This window comes from Parasteatoda tepidariorum, chromosome 1 (genome assembly GCF_043381705.1).
Source record: "Parasteatoda tepidariorum isolate YZ-2023 chromosome 1, CAS_Ptep_4.0, whole genome shotgun sequence".
Lineage (NCBI taxonomy): Eukaryota > Metazoa > Arthropoda > Arachnida > Araneae > Theridiidae > Parasteatoda > Parasteatoda tepidariorum.
The window spans coordinates 63,179,668-63,194,667 of record NC_092204.1 but is presented as its reverse complement, the minus strand read 5'-3'; the positions used below and the strand labels follow the sequence as shown (position 1 = coordinate 63,194,667).

Below are 15,000 nucleotides of genomic sequence, written 5' to 3'. Positions count from 1 at the left end.
TATATATATATATATTGCATAATTTTTTTGAAGTTGTCGCGTTTAGTTGCAGTTCGAAAAAGAGATTAAAACAGAAATAATATAAATACATCATGTAGTCTAGGACAAGAGGGCATTTATTCTATTGTAAATTACTTTTTTTTCTTCCTTTAAATTAAGTTTGATGTGTCGTTAATTCTTTAAATTTAATAATTTGTAAAAAAAGAAAATTCTTCATTTCTAAACTTGTAAGCAGCTTTCGTCCATAAAATCTGAATTGTAGATCTTATATTAATAGACATTTTCAATGGCGAATTCTATATATATATAAAAAGGTGAGAAAATGTGAGGTGTTGGCAGGAGAAATAAAATTCAATCTTAAGAAGAGTAAAATATCATTTAATTTCTTTTTCCAATCTGAAAAGATTTAACTCATATAAACATAGGTATATAAGTAGTAAATCTTTTTAAACCTAGATGATAAAAAGCAATAATTTCGTCTCTACTTTTTCCTATATAAAGTGAACTAATTCATGAAACTAAATAATTTGTTTTAGAGAAAAACTCACGTTTTTAATTATTCAAAAATATTCAATTATTTTTTTTCATGAAATAATTGTTGAACTGCAGATTTTATATTAATAACAAAAATTCAAGAAACAATCTAACTGTACAATTGAAGAAAAACACGTAAGAAAGTAAGAATAAAAGTGAAGTAATGTAAAACTGTAAAAGAAATTGTGATGTTTTAAATTTTCATATGCAGAAAATTAAATTTTAAAAAATAGCTATTTCTTTTTTTTCCCTCCACTGAGGAAAAAAAAAGTATGATCAGAATATATTAAAATTTGCCTTGTTTCTGGCTCTATGGGTACTCCAAAAAGCTGGGTAATTTTTACGTTTGGTAAAATTGAAAATGGCTTTATAATAAGAGATAAAATTTAGTAATTTTATCATGATACCTTAGAGCATGGAATAAAAGGAATAAAAACCATTTATTCGGTTAAATTTACTTTTAAGTTTTGTATTTTTTACTAAATGTGTGGTAATAAGAACTATAATTTTAAAAACCAGAATTTTCGATAAACGTTACCATAAGAACAGAAAGATTACCCAGTGAATAGTTTGAATACGGTATATTTTAATTTTATTACCAGAATTACGGTTTCTTTTACCAGAAATATCATTACCATACAATGCAATACAAAATTTTTACCTGAATATCTTCGACCATAATTTTTTCAACTTCCTTACGTGTACTCAACTCGTAAAATTAATTATGTAACATAATTCTTACACTCATAAAACAAAATGTGCATGCCTTTAGCTTCATTATTGAAGCAAAATAGCTACCTGCATCGCAAAATAATCGAAATAAAATGTATGCTGTTCTGGTGTCGGTGCAAGACATTATGTACAAAATGCGAATGTTAAGATTTCCTACACTTTATGTTTGGAGAGAAACACCCTTTCTTAAACAAGTACCACAAATTAGAGTTTTTATCTATTTATAATTAAAATTCATATTGTTACAGCGTCTGTATCAGACATATTATGCAAAATAAGGATGCGAGACTTTCCTATATTTTAACATTGATGTGANGTGGTGGGGGGGGGGGGGAGGAATGCTTGCATCAAGTACCATATAATATAATTCTTATCTATTTTAAATTATAATTCATTATGTTCCAGTGCGTGTTTGGGACATATATATTTATATCGATACGGAATCGAATCAATATTATTGGAGTGGATCAATGGTTGGGAAACCACTATTTTTTCAAGGACGTTGGCTGTGCATTTGGGGTGTTGAGACTTGAGGCTCACAGTAAGCCGTAAAAGAGCTAATTTCGGACAAATCGTTTCCGTAATCCATCAAAGTAATTATCGTTTTTTATCAGATGAACCGACGAGTGAACCCGGACCTACCGCTCGACATTCAGACTCCGGCGAATTAAAAAAGTAATATATAAACAGAGGAGATCGCTTTTCCCACTGATCCTGTCAAATCAGATTTCTTTTGATCGGTTATTGATTTTAGAGAAACATTTCAATCCCATATTGGTAGTCTTTTCTTTTAGATTTGAAATTTTCTTTGTCCTAAGTGGATGCTGTTTGGAGTACCTCCTCAAGGTGCACGCTCTTTAGAATTATTATTAACTGTTTCTGAGTGTAGTGTCGGGTTAAATCACGTTGTGCTACTAACTCTTCTTTTGTTATGTATGTTTTTATTAGTATTACATCAAAGTAAAGATTAATGTATGCTGTTTAGGAATATGAATATATTAGCTACTTCTGAGTAAGGTACTACATTGAATTATATTATTGTGCAAGTTAATATTGTTCTTATGTTTTTGAAATTGTCATCATATTGTTATCATACTTTCGGCATAATTTCATGCTTCAAAAATTGCGTTGAATCGATTTGTAACACTATTAAAATAATATTTTTTGAAACTTTAATGGCTTTTTCTTAGCTATTCGCAATATTATCATTTATTTAAAATGTTTGACTTCTATGACTTCTTTTGACACATTTACGCTTGCAAGAAGTTTCGAATTTTATTTTAAAGAAAAAGAAACACTAACACCATTAAATTTATGTTTAAATTACTCAAAATAGTATTATACCAAGCAAGATAATATACTTTTTTGTTGAAGAAATTATTTTATTTAATTATTACAGTCCCGTATCATTGAACTACTCTCTCCTCATCGATAGATTTATAAAAGTCTATCAAATTCGTCCATAGATTTTTATTAAATTTAACTAAACCATTCTGCGCATGTTTGTTGTAAGCATAAGAAAATAAAAGCTTCGTTCCTTTATTTATTTTATAAGAAAGAAATTATAGTGACACTATTTTCTACATTTGCATGTTTAATCCCCAACTAAAGTAATGAGTTCAATTGCTGTGACCGATCATGAGGTAACTCTTAAAAATTCAAAAGGAGATGATACACTCTCAGATATTAAAGTCTTAATTTTGATGAAATTGCTTTTTCACTCGTTAGGCAGTTCAATGCATTCTAGGAGTTCAAAACTTTTTTTTTAAAAAACTGGATTGATTCAGGGGTTAGTGTGCTTGCTTGGCAATCAGTTACGCGGGTTCTATTCCAGGTAATGATAGAGTTTTTACACTCTTCTTATCCTATGCTAATATCTCATAATGAATTCATAATATTTATGTTGCATCATGCCTTATTCTTTTCGCGAAATTCGTAACATCAAACAAGTAAAGAGAGTAATTTCTGCAATTTTGCGAAATAATAGCTGAAAGCATTTCGCGTGAAAGAATTTTGTAAACAACGAAGAAAAGTTCGTGAATTTCGAATATTCATATTTTGCATTGCAGTAACTTACTATAATATTACTAAAAACTGTAATTTAATTTCTTTGAACAGAACATTGTATTACATAATTTTCTTAAATTTTTTTATATACATATATAAATTTCTTTTTAATTNTCGTGAATTTCGAATATTCATATTTTGCATTGCAGTAACTTACTATAATATTACTAAAAACTGTAATTTAATTTCTTTGAACAGAACATTTTTTTATATACATATATAAATTTCTTTTTAATTGATTTATTTATAGTCATTTTTTTTTCGTCACTGCAAAATTTTATTACTCCAGCAGTTCAGTTCACGTTAAGAAATTCCCCTCACACAAAATTACCATTGCAAAGAAACTAACATTACTCTTAATAAGGGGGGTGATTGCTAGAACGGAACTCATGATGGGCTTGTCAGAATCCGTTCCTCTCTAAACAAAGATGAACAGGAGCCGAGAACCGCCCCTTCCGATTGCTACCAGGCGACGGCTAGCAGTGATGAGCCCCCTTGTCTGCATTTGGCGACGTAACACCGGCAGCAGAAAATCTTTCCAATTACGCGATCATTTGGTGGCCGATGACTGGGTGCGGCGGTCGCCCCGGGGCACCCTAGCCACCACGCCTTTAGATGGCCACATCAGTGACACCATGCCGCCTTCTTCAAGGACGCCTCTCACTTTCTCACACTGAATTATCCTCGGAGGTTGTTCTTTTTTCGATCTCCCATTTATGAACATTGTCAATAACTTCTGAGACGTGATCGATATATTAGTGAATTCAATGAAAACGTCAAGTTATTAATGAACGCCTCGCGAATATTGAATGTTAACTTCATTGGAACATTGCATTTGTATTTTTACACTCAAATTTTTGTTTTTCTCATTGAGTCGTAAAAAAAAAAAATAATTATAGTTTTAACTTGGATGCTGAAAGCTAACGAAGTTTCTCCATTCTTTAATTTAAATTTTTTGAAGACATTTTTTAATGAATGAGTAGAAATAAATATTTAAGGTTTTCTTCTTCGATCTATACAACCTATGTTACCAAGAACTGAGTTAATAGAAGATTAATTTGTATTTCTACAATCATTTTTTCTCAAGACAAATTTATAGTTTTTTCTTGATCGTAGACCCCTAACTAAATTTCCAGATTCCTTACTTAAAAATGATGAAACATTTTAATGACATAACTTTTTTTTTCCGTACAAAATATTTTTTTCTCAGACAAATTTTTGTCTAAACTAAAACACTTAAATATAATCCTAATACCAGCTTATGCTTTCGTTTACTTCAAAGTGTTGTATTCCATTACTAAATGTTGTAATCACATATTTGCTATTTTGACAACTAAGCCTAATTCTTAACTAACATTTACTTATTTTTTTATATATATTTCACTTTTTTTTTCAAACACTGTTATAAAATTCTGGTACAAGCTTTCTGTTTCTCTAATAAAAATACAGATATTCTCCAAACGCTAGAAAAACTCTCAAAAAAAAAAAAAAAATTCATGGCTTTCGCCTAAAAGTATTATTTCTCAGCAATTGTCATTACAAATTTGAAATTAGAGGGGAAAAATCAAAATATTTCAATAGTTCAACAGTATTGTAACACAGAATTATATGAAGTAAAACTAGATTATCTTAACAACTTTAATCATTCAATGAAACATGAACTAAATAAGACGGAAGTTATGTTACTTCCATAATTCGCAGCAAGTAATTCGGGATATTTCTACGCATGAAGTTTTGTTTGAGTATAAACTCATGATAAAGGGAGTAACGTGACGTGAAAAAATGTGCATAAATAAAATAAAGTACTATATTAAATATCGTGATACTTAAATTAACTATATTTTTCTATGCGTTATTTCATGACAAAGTAGGCTAGATAATTTTCCTTTATTCTGCTTTATTTTTAATTAATGGATTGCGCAATAACATTTAAAGCATTAATACTTAAAGACTATTAGTTTCAATTCCGCAAGCTCAAAAAATATAAATACTATGAAATGCATGAACACCCCACAAGTTTGTGTTTTAAAAGTCAATTTTTTTAATTAATACATTGCGCAATAACATTTCAAGCACTAACACTTAAAGATTATTACTTTCAACTTCGCAAACATAAAAGATATCAATGCAATAAAATGCATGAATATCCCACAAGTTTGTATTTTAAAAGTGAATTGAAGTCAAAATTTCCGAATCATGTCATCGATGTTCAAATTATGGCCAAGAATGATGACGACTGCGAATGTTACTTTTAACTGCGTTTAAAAGTAACTTTCAAATTATGTTTCTTTTATTATTATTTTTTTTAATAAAGTAAGTCACGTTTTAAGAAACCTTTTTTGAAAAACAAATTATTCTTTGTTAGAAATTTTAGAGCGTGTTGAATTATATTATCGTTCAGATTTTAAGGAATCTTTATATCCTGCTAAGTTGATCCATGTTATCTTGCATTTTAAAATTGAACATATTTTACTACGGTTCAAATTGATTCAAGTGAAGTGTTCAATTTAACACCTCATTTTAAGATTCAATTAACAAATAGAGATTAATTACCAAACTCGCAACGTTTGACCAACTTTTTTCAGAGTATTCTACATTAATGAGTTATAAGTTGTGCTAAATTCAAATACTATTTTATGTATTCCCTTAGAACTAATCAATACATATTTTGCCAAACTTTAGTTGTAACTGAGAACAACATTTTCAACAGTTTATTACTTTTTAATTTTCAAATGTCAAAATACTAAAAAATTGAAAGTCGGGAACTTCTGCAAACAAACTGGTGATATAAAAGTAATTTAAGTCAAAACTCAGATCTGAGACGAACTTACAACTGATATTGAATAAAAAGAAATTAATGTCAATATTGCATGTCAAATATTAGTCTGAAGCCTTATTTTAAAGAAAAATTCAGATTATTTACATTTCAGCAAAAAAATTTTAATTCTAGTAATGAATTCAATTTATTTTAAATTCCACTGAAGGAAATAATTTCTTACCTTAGAAAAACCAAAATGAGGAATCATGTTATCTTGAGGTAGTTCATGTTTTCTAAAAACTGAAAATAAAATATTGAATTAGCATATAAAATTAAAATGTTTAAATATTTCAATGTAAAAAACATTGATGATAAAATAAAAGCTTAATACAACAAATAAAGTAACATTTTAAAAACTTTCATGTTCACAAACATGCTATATATCAATAATAAATATAAAACATAGGATGGGCTTATAAATAAATAAAATAATCTCAATTGTAAAAAGAAGCTTTAAAAACACTTTATTTTTTTAATTCTCTAAAATGTTATTTAACTTACTTTTGAACTAAGCTCTTCAAATACGAAATATTAAGTTTAAATTTTGAAAATTAAATTATTATTGCACACGTTATTTTTACTTATATTTTGCACATTAAAATATAAATCGCATGCGCATATTTCAAAAATTCATAATCACCATAAAATCAAAAAGGTAACCCATTTAATTAATAAATAATCATAATACTTTTTTTATCAGTAATTTTGGAAACATTTTTTTTTTTCAAATTCTAAGTTTTAATTCGTAAAAGTGTATCTCTAAAATTTAAATCTCCTTTAAAATAAAAAAATATTAAATAATTTTAGCTTCTTTCTTTTCCAAGCAAATGATGTAAATATTTTTTTTAAAAAAACTACTTGATTTCTAATAATTTTGCAGTTTCCTGAAGTCATAAGTATAATCTTCACAATTATTGATGCAATTTAAACTACGAGTACAATATCAAATTCATTACCACTTGTCAAGTTGAAAAATTCTGTTACTTCATTACCACTTGTCTTGACCACTTGTTTATGGTTCAGCTTGAACCATGCTATGTAGTGCTAATACATTGATCAATTTTATCTATAGTTCGATTTACAACTTCATTAATATTGCGGCAAATTTGAACGAAACTTCAACTAGTGTAAGTTATTGTATTTATAACTTCTGCGCGTTGTATTACGTGCAAAAGTATATATGTTGTGCTTATATTCTATTGAATATGATGTATTGTGTGTATAATAAAATGCATACTTTTAGGTATGCTGGAATCACGTTTATCCGAGTGCTTGCTTGTACAAATAAGTAACTTATCTGTATATTATTAATCATGTTTCGAAAAGGCATTGAACCATCAAATACACCAAATACAATAAAGAGAAATTAGGATTGCCAAATCATCATTTTAAAAGTGTTTAAATATTGTGATTAAAAATGACAAAATGTTAAATAAATAAAATTAAATTGTATAGCTAGTTAGTGTAGTTGAGGTACATATAAAATATAAAAACTGTAATTATTTAACTTCTCATTACGCTCATACAATACGCTGTAAAAAATTATGTGTGTATAAATCGTGCAAATCCTTTACAACTTCATATTTTAATGCCACAATGAACAATATTAATCGTATCTATCTTATTATAATTGGTAACATGATAAGATTCACCGGAAACATGGCATATCATGGTATATATATATTATTAAAAGTGATTCTCTTTTGGAATATATTATGGCACAACATACTGATATAATGCTATCGCAACGTCTTATAAAAAATAAAGCAAATTTAAAGGGTATCACGGTGCAAAAGTACACGGTACATGGATGATATTGGAACTTTAATAGAAATATCCAGATAAATAGATACTTCATGATATAATCTGATATTTTCCAGCTTAACTACTTTCCATTGTTTTAACACTGAGAAAAAAAGTATGGTCAAAATTACTAGAATATGGTAAAATTTACTGCGGTTCTGGAACAGGAGAACACCGAAAAACTCGGTAATTTTCATCGAATCCCTGGGTAGAAAATATAATAAAAATATATATAATTTTATAATTTGTAATAAAATTTGGTAAATGTGGTAAAATTTGTTAATTTTATTACGATATCTTAGAGCATGACATAAAAACCATTTATTTGGTTTTATTAAATTTGCTTTTCAGTTTTGTATTTTTACTAAACTTTCAGTTCTGTATTTATACTAGGCTTAAAGTTTTTTATTTCTTGCTAGAAATGTCATTATCATACAAGTACGGTAAAATTTACCACAATCATTTTCCCTGCGCACATTGAGATGATGAGGATGATTATGTTTTTACATTAGTCTATATGTTAGTTACCTAAATGAAATTTTTCGGTACTCACGATAATATCGCATTCGATAACTATCATTAATAATGTTCGCTATACCAAATCTCTATATTTACCGTTGTCAAATGATCACGATACAATAGTATCATATTCGACAATATTATCGTTTATTATATTGTACATTATCATATTGGATATAATTAGGTCCCCATGCTAATGACCATAATATCGTTTTCAATATATATCGTATAACAAGCTATTTATGATATAACAGGAGGATACATTTTTTAAATATCGTTATTGATCGTGATGTTTTATAAATTTTCATATTTTCAATCTCTGTTACAGATATTATGACACAGTATAAAATTTGGAGTGAATTAAAAATATATTTTAATGTAAAGTATCAAGATTATGATGCAATCTTAAAACAATTTTTTAATTATTATAATAATCAAATTAATTGATAAATATCACGTATTAAATTTAATTATTATCACGTTTGCTGATTTGATTTTGAAACGTTTCGTTTTAATTTATTATTTTTACTTTAATTTTAAAATAATACTCCTGATGTCATTGTATGCTCAACGCACACAAAAATAATTAAAAAGAAAAAATAAAGACGGTATCTAATTTATTTTTTTTAATCATCAAGACTGTATCTTTATGTGAGTTTGTCGTTTCTTCGAGCTGCATGGGTAGAAAATAGAAAGCTTATAAAGAACGGACAGATATGGCAGCAAAGAAAAAAAGAAGTACTTTTTTACCGCCAGTGTTATCTACGGACCACCCATGGATAAACGAGTCAAAGCTCTCCCTTAGCCGATTTTAATGGCTTTGTATGCGACGTCTGCCAACACTTTATCAATCCAGACTTTCAGAATTTGGTCATTCTTTTCACACGCAGGTAGGAGTAACAGCTTAGAGCTACTTTTCTTCTGAATAACATAAAAAGAACCGTTGGATTCCCTTAGAAATATCTGCTAATTTATTTTCCCATTGATATATATATATATATATATATATATATATTGTGACGTAGCTTTTCAACATTTAAAAAGTTATATCAAAACTGCTTTGTTTAAACTAAAATATATGAAAAATCTTCTCCCAGTTACCCTTATTTCATAAATTGAATAATTGAAGTATTTAACATGTTTGTCTAATTTAAATTTTGATCAATTCTCTCAAGCGAGTATGCATAGTATAGAATCTAAATATTGCTTCCAATTTAAAACACTAAAACTGTGATTTTTTTTCCCTTCGTGAAAAAGCTTTAAAGATTATCCTTGACAATCAATTATATAAACCTCTTCATTACGTACTTTATTCTATATTCAAATAAAAATTGTATCTAAAACAGAATTTTATCGATCATTTCAGATTTCATCATTATTTGAGAAGTCCTAATGTACTGACTTTTTTACGCCATTTGATTTAAGTCTAGCAACCAATTATCCTATATAAAATTACATACATTTAAGTAAATGTAATTGTTTTATAACGTAACACAAAGTAACATGTTCTTTCTACATATACTAAAATGTAAAGAATTTATTTTATAATTTTTTTTTTTTGCTTATATACACTTCAATTGTCTTTCAAAAATGACTTTATTTAACATGAGTAGTCGAGGTTCTATAAAGGAAAATTAAGAAATAAAACAGCATGCATATGGGAATTTTAAATGAATCAATCATAATTCAATGCCTAGTTTTTTGTATGGAAGTTTCTCCTTCTTACATCTCTTAGGGAAGGAAAATTCCGTGTGCTGCGGAGAAACAGCGAAGTTGGGATACGCGCTTTGGTTATTATTTTGCTGTTGGGGTGAGTTTTTTTTTACATACTTTAAACATACTTCTTTTTTCTTCAAATTATATGGATGATATTAAGAAAAAGAACAAGTTTACTCTTATTCCTAAACAATATTAATAATTAACGGTAATTATTAGAATTATTAATGTAATTAAATATTTTTTAAACCATTTCTGCTAAAATCATTGATACACCCCCCCAAAAAAAAATGGTTCCTTGTTAAACCATAATACTATACGGTGCAAATTTGTTGCAACTTTATTAAGAGATTGAACTGAAACCATGTTTCCGTTCAAGTTCAACTGTAATAGAGCTTAAGTATATCGTGTATTAAAGTTTGAGAAATGTATGGTACTATGGTTCAACTTAGCACCCTATTAAGGTTACAGCAAATTTGCACCATATTGTGGTTCAACAGGTTCCAAAGTTCAAATAGAGAATTTTTAAAAATTAATATCTGCAATTAATATCCTTAGCGTGTGATTTTTAAAAATTAAGCGTAAGAAAAAAGAGGAAACTTTCCATGAACTCAATTTACTTGCCAACATACTATACTTTCCTTACGTAAAATTAACCCAGTAAATGATAAATAAATAAAATCATATAAAAGAAAAAGGCAGGGAAGAAAAAAAGCTAAGTTTGATCCTTTTGAAATGAAATATAACATGTGAAGGACTAAAACCTCTATTATATGATTCGTCGAGAATAGCAGCTCATTTTTCATGTGCTCAGCGGGGAAACCATCTCTTTTTATTAATGTTTAAGTTAAGACAGTCTCATATGTTAAATGACGACAGTTTAATACTAATAGTGCTCTTAAGTGTTGTCATTATTTAAAAGATTAGAAAAGATAACCACGGGTTTGTTGACGTAACTTTTCTCAATTTATAAAATGTTCCTTTATCATTTAATTTGTTTTTCTTTTTGTTTTATAAAGGAAATTTCGTTTAACAAAATATGAGTTTACTTACTCATGCCTACATATTTTCGTATTGTTTTACATTTTAAATTATTTTGCAATTATCGTTTTTTTTTAAAAAAACATTTAAAAAAAGTTATTTATAAGTTTATACAAACAAATGTTATTTTAGCATATGCATGGTATAACATTATAGTATACTAGAAAATGTTTTCCTCTTTACTGCAATAAATTAAGGAAAAGAGATAAAATAATATTATTAACAGTCAACTTTTATAATTATAATTAAAGCTGTAACTGCTCGAATAATATAATATAAATAACATGATTTAACAGTTAAATAATATTAAACTGAATGCAATCAGTTCTCACAGAGAAAGAAATTCTGTTTAAATTATAGTACTGCATAGCAATGACACTTCTGATAAAGAAAACCATAATTCTGGTTATAAAAACTAATATATATGGTATTTAAACCATTCGTTTAGTAGTTTTTCCATTCGTTGGGTAATGGGTAATGGAAATTCTAGTTTTCAAAATTATAGTTCTTATTACTACACATTTAGTAAAAAATACAAAACAGAAAAGTAAATTTTACCAAATAAATGATTTTTATGCCACGCTCTAAGGTATTCTAAAAAAATTCCTAGATTTTACCACGTCTACCAAATTTTAGCACATATCATCAATCTATTTTATTTTTAATTTTATTAAAATCATTAAAGCACTTTAGTAAGAATTATCTAGCTTTTTATGCTCCCATAGAAGTAGAAACATTGTGAATTAGAAGCATTACACATTTATATTTCGATACTTTTTATAAAGCAACGATATATATATATATTTTTTTTTTTCAAATAAGTTTTTAAATCAAAAAGTATTTTATTTTTTTAATACATAATTCGTTACGAAATAATTATTGTTGTAGTTTTATACCTATTTCTTAGTATTATGTTCCTGTTCATTTCAGAAATCAGTGATTTAGAATATTACTGTGTTTCAATACAAAATCAATAGTAGTATATTTTAAATTCTTACAAATTATATCCGACTTTCTAATTTTGGTCAAAATATAAGTATTGCTTAAATATCTTTTTAAACTGTATATCTAAAAGTCCTATCTAAATACTTTTTCTTCCAACTCTATTATATATTTAAACTTTAAAAATTTGTTCATAGAAGATGAAATACCATGCATTATAGTAAATTATTTATAGAATATAGACTCATTAATATTATATTTTTACATTGTAGTATAAACATTTAAGGAAATTTATGAATACACCGAGAAATAACAGAATAATAAATATTTTTTTTAAAGTATCATCATATCCTTTTCATTGAGTAGATTTAAATTTTGATTGGCTTGACAAAAAAAAATAATAATAAATAAATATGTAAAGATATCAAACTTTAGTTTATTAAATTCAGTACACATGAAGCAAATCATCAATTGAATTAATAAGTTGTCTGAAGAATTTAGTAGTAAAAACAAGATATTTTGTTTTCCATAAATTATGTTCAATAATAGCAAGCATTGAATTAAAGTAGTATTAAGTTAGAATGTAGGATGAATACTTTAACTGCAAAAGGACATTTTAATTTACAAATACTTTATGTTACCATCAACTATCTCACTAAATGTCCTGAAACTTTAAGAAAAAGCCTTTTTTAAAGAATGTATATGAATTTTTCACAAACTGTAATTTCTTCGAGCAGTCTAATTAAATAAAAAAATGGACACTTTTTTTTCCTTTGCAGAAAGTAGGACAGTAGTTAAAAGTACAAAAATTGTATTAGTAAAATAGTTTGAAGAAATATTTTGCTTTGTACGCACATAAAATGCTTTTTATTGTAATAATTTTCTCTGAAATGTAAGCAAAAAATAACTGAAATATCATCATAAAATATTTCATAATACATTATCATGATAAAGCATTTCATAAACTTATTAATTGGAATGTAAATATAACACTTAACCATTGTAAACAAAAAAACTTTCTGCTAAAACCTTCGAACAATAACTTTCTTTTAAAAGCAGTACAGTTCAATAAAACTCTTTACATAGAAGCCTTTTAATAGATAAATGATGAAGACGAAAAATTTAAACAAAATAAATGGCCAATCTATTTAGAAGAAAACTTGTATGACAAGAAAAAAAAAGAAATTCTCCTTCTCGCAGTCTCATTTATCAGTCGCCAGTAAAAATGAACATGATAGAAAAACAAATATTCCATACGATTTATTTCATCAGCTACATAATTTTTCATCGTTGAAATTTAGTAAAAAGAACAGTTTATAGCTTGAAACCTTGTTTTGCATTTTAAAAACAGAGAAATAGAGTTCGGCGTTGAAGGATGGCAGCTAACGTTAAGGTGTGCCATTATTTTTTGTTATTTTAAAACTGTGCTTTGTGGTGTTAAAGGTTTAAAAAATTTATATTAATAATGCTGCATGAAAAATGCGAAAAAAAAGTTTCCATATTATAAGTAATGTACAAAAATATTAGTGGTCAACGATTTAAAATCTAATTTATAAAGGTAATTTGCTATTTATAAGCTGCATTAATATTTAAGAATTTATTTTAAAACTGAAGTTAAAAACTTAAAATATAAACGAATATCGCTTGCTTAAGTATTATGTTCGCTACGTATTATGCTCGTTTTTTTTTTCCTTCCTTTTTTTTCTTTAAGATTAAAACAGATTAAGACGCTTTTCAGTTAGCTTGTTATTGCACAGCAATAGTTCGTAATTTAGGAGATCCTTAAAACATACTTAAAACGTAAATGTAAAATTTTTCTATAATTTTAAAAGATTATTAAAAAAAATATATAAAAATATATCAACTAACACCTCTCTGATATGCATATATACATTTCTTCGAAATATATATNGGGCATATATATATATATATATACACTATGTATAGTATTTCCTATTATCTATATTCTGCTAATTTGTTAAAAACTTGTAAATTTTGTTTTATTTAATTGTACTTTCTTTTTCATTAAGGAATTTCTTATTATTAAAAATAATTTGTGACAGCCACTTTGAATTGAATTGATGTAAAGCCCATATCCGTTTCTAGCGGTTCACCGCAGAAACAATCATTTATCAATTTTATTTAACCTTCGAACTTATAAGCTATTTCTAGACGATATCATCATCTCAAAAAGAAAACAGTTCCGTATACGAAGTTAACGACATTGTGGAAGTGTTGTTTAATAATTAGTTTTTAGTTAATTAGTTATTTTTTAGGCTTAAACTAAATGCTAATATCTAATATCGGATCTGATGTAATAAAATGTTTTCGGTGTAACAAACTTTTGCAAAGTAAGTTTTTTACAAAAACTGCGAATTTTAAATGATAAACAGTAAAGAAACGATGAAATTAATTTTAATTATAACAGTTTTAAAGGTTAGAATTTCGAAAAAATTCACTGAAGATTATTATTTTAAAATTTAAAGTATTATATTTTCTTTTTCTTATTTATTTACTTTTTCTCGGACAGGAAAAAATTGCAGTAGAATTTCTGAAAATTTTGATGGATGAGAAAATTCTTGAAAGTATGGAAAAATAATTAAAATACCGTAATATTAATGCATATTTTAATTTATTATGTATTTATATATACTTATTATATGAAATAATAATAATAATAATATATAAGTATTATATTTAATTTATCATATAACATAAATAATATTAATGCATATTTAATATTAAGTGCATAATTGTTAGAACAAATGTAGATATGCGAATAGCTACAATTCACAAGGAAATAGCCAGGTTTACGACGTCACCAACTA

The 15,000-nt window shown here is 26.6% G+C and overlaps 1 protein-coding gene across 3 annotated transcripts in view; it reads right to left on the bottom strand.

Annotated features, from left to right (window-relative positions):
* The window catches only part of LOC107455696 (PAS domain-containing protein cky-1), a 139,080-nt gene that overhangs the window by 31,539 nt on the left and 92,541 nt on the right, over nt 1–15,000 (bottom strand). For all 3 annotated transcript variants that reach the window (XM_071181282.1, XM_043038796.2, XM_043038795.2), the window contains one exon: nt 6,333–6,391. In XM_071181282.1, the coding sequence (XP_071037383.1) occupies nt 6,333–6,391 (59 nt within the window). The remainder of the gene's footprint in view (nt 1–6,332; nt 6,392–15,000) is intronic.